Here is a 6,734-nt window from a genome sequence, read left to right as displayed (position 1 = left end):
AAGATATAATTATAAACATCTATAGACCTAACAACGAAGCCCCAAAGTATATTAAGCAAAACTGACAGAACTGGTGGGAAAATACACAGTTCTACAATAACAGCTGGAGACTTTAATACTTCACTTTTATAATGGATAGAACAACCAGAGAGAACAATTAGAAAATAGAGAACTTGAGAAACAGTATAAATTACCTAGACCTAACAGATATATACAGAACAATCCACCCAAACAACAGCAGAATATACATCCTTCTCAAGTGCACATGGAATACCTTCCAGGATAGATGATATGTCAGGCCACAAAATAAGCTGCAACAAACTAGAAAAAATTGAAATGATTCAAAACATATTTTCCAACCGTAATGGACTAAGGCTAGAAATCAATAACAAAAGAAAAGTTGAAAAATTCACAAATATGTAGAAATTAAAAAACATTCGTAACCAATGGATCAAAGAAGAAATCACAAGGAAAATTAGAAAACACTTTGAGATGAATAAAATGAAAACACTACATGGCAAAATTTATGACACGCAGCAAAAGCAGTTCTCAGAAGGAAATTTATAGCTGGAAATGCCTATATTAAAAAAGGAGAAAAATCTCAAATAGCCTAACTTACATCTTAAGGAACTAGAAAAAGAAGAGCAAACTAAACCCAAAGGGAATAAAAGGAAGGATATAATACATAGAGGAATGGAGGAAATCAAACTAAGGAATAGAAAAACAATAGAGAAAATCAACAAAACCAAAGTTGGTTCTTTGAAAGATCAACAAAATTGACAGTGAAAGTGGGACATTACTACTGATCCTATAGAAATAAGGACTATAAGGGAATACTATGAACAATTGTATGTCAACAAATTATATAACCTAAAGGAAATGTATAAATTTTTGAAAACAAAAACTCAAGAAAAAAATAGAAAATCTGAACAGTCCCATAATAAGTAAAGAGATTTGAATCAGTAGTCAGAAACCTCCCAATGAAGAAAATCCATGGACTATATGGCTTCAATGATGAATTCTACCAAACACCTGAAGATATTAACACTGATCCTTCTGGAACTCTTCCAAAAAAAGAATAAGGAACACTTCCTAACTCATTCCATGAAACTAGCATTACCATGACACCAAAGCCCAGACAAAGACATCAAAAGAAAAAGAAACTATAAACCAATATCTTTTTATGAATATATATGCAAAAGTCCTCAACAAAATATTAGCAAACCGATTCCAGCCGCATATTAAAAGAATTATACACCATGACCAAGTAAGAGTTATCCCGTGAGTGCAAGGGTGGTTCAACATAAGAAAATCAATCAATATAACATATTATACACTACATTAATAGAATGAAGGGAAAAAACACATAATCATCTTAATTGATGCAGGAAAGGCACTTGGCAAAATCTAACACACTTTCGTTATAAAAACACTCAATAAACTAAGAATAGAGGGAACTTCCTCAATATGATAAAGGTAATATGTGAAAAACCCACAGTTAACATTACACTAAATAGTAAAAGACTGAAAGCTTTTGCCCTAAGAACAGGAGCAATAGAAGGATGCCAATTTTTGCCGCTTGTACTTAACATTTTATTGGAAGTTCTAGTCAGGGAAATTAGTCAAGAAAAAGAAATAAAATATCCAAATCAGAAAGGAAGAGGTAAAACTATATCCACAAATGACATAATCTTATATGTAGAAAATCATAATACACGAAAAAGGACTAGAGTTAATAAACTAATTCAGCAAATTTGCAGGATCCAAGACACAAAAGTCAGTTATATTTCTATATAGTACCAATGAACAATTCCAAAAGAAAATATAAAAAGAAATTTCACTGACAATAGCATCAAAAAAATAGTTAGGAATAAATTTAACTGATAAGATACTTGTGCTGAAAAACTACACAACATTGCTGAAAGAAACTGAGGACCTAAGTAAATGAAAACATATGTTGTATTCATGGATTGCAGACTTATTAAGATAGCAATACTCCAAAAAAGTGAAGGAAGTAAGCAGTAAAAATTGATAGTTACAAAATAGTCACAGGGATGTGAAGTACAATATAGGGAATATAGTCAGTAATATTGTAATAACTATGTATAGTGCCAGGTGGGTACAAGAGTAATCACAGGGATCACTTCTTAAATTACATAAATGTCTAACCATTATGCTGTACACATGAAACTAATATAAAATAATTTTGAAGGTTAACTCTAATTGAAAAATAAAACTTAAAAAAAGATTGCAATACTCCCCCAAAGCAATCTACAGATTAATGTAATCTCTAGCCACATTCCAATAGATTTTTTTAGCAAAAATTGACAAGCTAATACTAAAATTCACATGAAATATTAGATTCCAAATAATCTAAACAATGTTTAAAAAGTAGAACAAAGTTGAAAGACTCACACTTCCCAATTTCAAAACGTAAAGCTACAGGGATCAAACAATGAGGTTGTGGCATAAGGATACACATATGGACCAATGGAATAGAATTGTGAGTCTAGAAATAAATCTATACATCTACGGTAAATCCATTTTTGACAAAGGTGCCAAGACAGTTCAATGGAGGAAAGAATAGTCCCTTCAACAAATGATGTTTGGACAACTGGACGTTCAAATGCAAAAGAATGAAGTTGGCTCCCTTCCTCATACCATATACAAAAATCAACTCAAAATAGATCAAAGACATAAATATAACCACTAAAATAATAAAACTCTTCAGGAAAATGTAGGAGTAAATCTTTATGACCTTGAATTTGGCAATGATTTCTTAGATATGACATCAAAAGCACAAGTAGCAAAAGGAAAATATATAATTTGGACTTCAAAGTTTAAGAAAATTAAGCATCAAAGGACACTGCCAAAAAAAAGTGAAAAGAAACCTAAAGAATGGTAGAAAACGTTTGCAAATCATATACCTGATATATATTCTAGTATCCAGAATATGTAAAAAACCATGACCATTCAACAACAAAGACAAGTCAATTTAAAAATAGGTAAAGGACTTGAATAGGCATTCCTCCAAGGAAGACACACAAATGACCAACACGCACATGAAAAGATATTCAACATAACTAGTCATTAGAGAAAAGCAAATCAAAACCACAATGAGAGATCACTTCACGCACACTAGGATGGCCAAAAATAAAATTAAATTAAAAAAGGAAAATAACAAGTGTTGAGGAGAATGGGGAGAAATTATAATCCTCATTCATTGTTAATAGGAGGTGCAGCTGCTGTGGAACATTGTTGGTTCCTCAAAAAGTTAAACATTGAATTACCATGTAACCCAGCAATCACTCTCCTAAATATATATGCAGAAAAATTGGAAAAAGGTATTCAAACAATCATTTGTATACTAATGTTCACAGCAGCTCTATTCACAATACCTAAAAGGAAGAAATAACACAAATGTCCACTAATGAATAAAATATGGTCTATCCACACAATGGAATATTATCGCCATGAAAAAGAATGATGTTCTGATTCATACTACAATGTGGATGAACCTTGAAAACATTATGCTCAGTGAAAAAAGCCAGACACAAAAGATCACTTATTGTATGATTCCATTTCTATGAAATATCCAGAATAGGTAGATCCATAGAAGCAAAATCTTGTTAGTGGTTGCCAAGGGCTAGAGGGAGAAGATAATGGGCAATGATGGTTATAGAATTTCTTTATGGAGTGATGAAAATGTTTCGGAGCTTGATAAGACTCGTGGTTATACACTGCTAATGTACTAACTGCTACTGAACCATATACTCTAAAATGGTTAGTTTGATGCTATGTGAAATCTCAGAAAAAGAAAAAGGTGAAATCCGCCCCCCTACATACAAACACAAAAGGATGAAGTACAAACACATCCTACAACGTGAATGAACCTTGAAACTATTACACTGAGTGAGAGAAACCAGGCACAAAAGACCACATACTTTATGACTGCATTTATATGAAGTGTCCAAAATAGGTAAGTCCACAGAGACAGAAAGCAGATTAGAGGCTGCCAGGGCCTATGGCCCTAGCGCAATGGGAAATGGGGAGTAATGGCTAATAAGTATGGGATTTCATTTTTGAGATGATGAAATGTTCTGCAGTTAAATGGCGGTGATGGTCCACAACTCTGTGAATATACTAAAAACCACTAAATTGTATATACTTTAAAATGGTAAAATTTATGGTTTGTGAATTAAATCTTAATTTAAGAAAACAAATGCCTAAGTCCTTTCTGAAAACTCCACCCCCAAAACTCCCAGACACCTGCAGGTTGGGGGACATGGCCTGGAGGAAGCTGGCCCCCTCTTAACTTTGGCTTCTGGTTCACAGTCTCTGGGAGGGAGAGAGAACTGCGTGTGGGTACAGAAAATCCTACCCTTTCAGGGGAAGAAGGAGTGGACAGCAGGTGGGGAGATAATGCTGAGCGGGGACCACAAAGGGGCCCATACATAGACCAAGGTAGGGGCTGGTACAATTGCAAAGGGAGGATAATGCCTCCATTTTTCCATCTTTCCCTCCTATCTGTCCCCAGCCTCACCCATATCCTCACGGATTTGCCCCCAGCCGGTCACCCAGCAGTCAGTCCGGTTCTGGAAGTCGGCGGAAGAGGCCAGAACACAAATGGGCTTGATGTACTTATTGTAGGTGACAGAGGAGGACAGCCTCAGCAGAGCAATGTCATTGAGTAAAAACCCCCTGAAATAGGGGTGCATAAAAATGTCCTGCACTTTGTAACGATGGTAGAAGGCCCGCAGGTTCCAGAAAGGTGGCTTGGCAGACAGCTCACCCAGTTGAACCATCCATTCCGAGGGATCCCTGTGCCTGGCAGGAAAGGAGAGAGCAGTCAGGGACCTTAGTGGAGGGTGTGCCACCTGGGCACACCTGCAGCCCACTCCCTGAGTGGAGACTGCCCAGGATGCTACTAGGGCTCATCCTGAACACCATGAGCTTCATTCTTCTTAAAGGACAAAGTGTCCAGTGAAGAAAAGTGAGAACTCAGAGAGGCTGAAGCAAAAGCCCCAGAACCTGGAGATGGGGATGGGGATGGGACAGGAGGGTGCCTCCCCCTCCCACGCCTCCCCGACCGCCGCCCCCGGGGTCTGATCTGGCCAGCCACTTAACCAGCCTGTCACATCCTAACAACGAGCAGACAAACAAACCAACCAAACAAATAAACCAAACAAACAAAAACGAATGAGCAGATGCACAGGTGCCAAAAAGGGATACTCGGCAGGGTGCAGTCAAAACAGCTTCAGGGGCCGCTGGTTCCACAGGCCAGGCTCTGTGCCCAGCGCTCACTCACCTCAGCTCATTCCCCACACCTGTGGTCCACCTCCCCTGCGAGGTGGGATGAGGAAGGCTGGTGGCGCCATTCAGGGAGAAGAGAACAGAAAAGAGAAAAAGAAAAGAACGAGACACAAATGTGCACGGGAATGTTCTGGAAGACCTTTCTGGAAAACACTGAACAGAGTTCCCTGCAGGGGCACCATCAGGAACTCGCACGGGTGTGACCAGCTGCAGCAGGAGTCTTGAGGCTCAGGAGAACAGGAGGGTCACAACCGTGTACGACGCGCGCGCGTGGTGCAGACCCAGGGAACCGGGCAGCGCGCCGCTGCCCCCAGCTCCCAGACTCACTTTTCAAAGCAGTGCGCAGCCGAGAGCACCCAGCGACGGTTGAGCAGGCTCCCTCCGCAGGTGTGGCCTTTAGAGAAGCGCAAGCTGGCCTGCCACGGCCAGCGCCCGTGAAGAGAGTCTTTTCCGCCTGTTACCAGCGGGTGGATGTTTGGGTGGCCACATGGCCCTGGGATGGACAGAGGACACGGCTGAGCTGCAGGAGACAGGCCACTTGCCCGCCATCACTAACCAGAAAGTGCGAAGGGAAGGGGCTCCCCGGGAAACTGCGCAAGTCCAGGGGTCATGCAGCCGAGGGAGAAGGGGACCATGAGGACCCTCCCCACGTGGTTCACAGACTCCCGTCCCTCCCCCCTGGGGCCCATCAGTTACATGTGAGCAATGATGAGTTCTGGAAACCTGGGGTGAGAGACATGAAAAGATGAGGCACCCTGTGCACTCCGGCCCAGGTGCCCTATGCAGGCAAGCGCGCGTCCTGGGCGCCTTACCTGGAAACAGCAGGTCCTGACCCTTCAAGTCTGGGGGGAGGTGAGAAGGTGAGCTCCCCTCGGTCTCCATGCGCCCCATCCTACCCCCATCACCCCGAGGTCGGCCGGCAGCTCCGGCCTGAGCTCACCCTGCATCTCTAGTTCAGCTCGCACCAACAGCTGCGCCAGCAGCAACACCCCGACACAAGTGCCCATGGCCTGCTTTCTAGCCGCTTGGCGCCCCCTCTGCTTCCGTCTGCTCCAGGGCCTGGCTGGGGCGCCCCCCTGCGGGCGGGGAAGGGAGAGACGGGAACCCCGGCTGCCATCTTCTCCCAGCTCGACCGACCTCTCTGAGTCTAAGGGCTTCAGGGGGAACATCAGACCTCACAGAGCCCCAGCTTTGAGCTTCCCCTGGAGCTGGGTCCCCAACCACGCCAGGAACCGGTGCAACCAACAATCCCCTTCTCGTCTGCAACCTTGGGATCCTGGCTGCCCCCTCGCTGCTCCTTTTCTACCCACTTCTCTTTCCAGGAAAGACAAGGACCTGGCCCCCAGTCAGGACTCCCGTGAAAGCACACTAGCAAGTCCTCATTGAGTGCCCGTTGGAGCCCTAGCACTGTGTCACTTCTG

The 6,734-nt window shown here is 42.2% G+C and overlaps 1 protein-coding gene across 1 annotated transcript in view; it reads right to left on the bottom strand.

Annotated features, from left to right (window-relative positions):
* The window catches only part of LOC120620286 (serine protease 41-like), a 10,030-nt gene extending 3,751 nt beyond the window's left edge, over positions 1 to 6,279 (bottom strand). Inside the window, exons 1-4 of the mRNA XM_039885076.1 lie at positions 6,126 to 6,279; positions 6,010 to 6,036; positions 5,641 to 5,806; positions 4,544 to 4,827 (exon numbers count right to left, since the gene is read on the bottom strand). Of these exons, the coding sequence (XP_039741010.1) occupies positions 4,544 to 4,827; positions 5,641 to 5,806; positions 6,010 to 6,036; positions 6,126 to 6,204 (556 nt within the window). The 5' untranslated portion in view covers positions 6,205 to 6,279. The remainder of the gene's footprint in view (positions 1 to 4,543; positions 4,828 to 5,640; positions 5,807 to 6,009; positions 6,037 to 6,125) is intronic.
* Between the last annotated feature and the right edge of the window lie 455 nt (positions 6,280 to 6,734).

This window comes from Pteropus medius, unplaced genomic scaffold (genome assembly GCF_902729225.1).
Source record: "Pteropus medius unplaced genomic scaffold, Ma_sr-lr_union100, whole genome shotgun sequence".
NCBI classification, from domain to species: domain Eukaryota; kingdom Metazoa; phylum Chordata; class Mammalia; order Chiroptera; family Pteropodidae; genus Pteropus; species Pteropus medius.
Note: the sequence above shows the minus strand (reverse complement) of the source record. Positions and strands in the feature narration are given on the sequence as shown.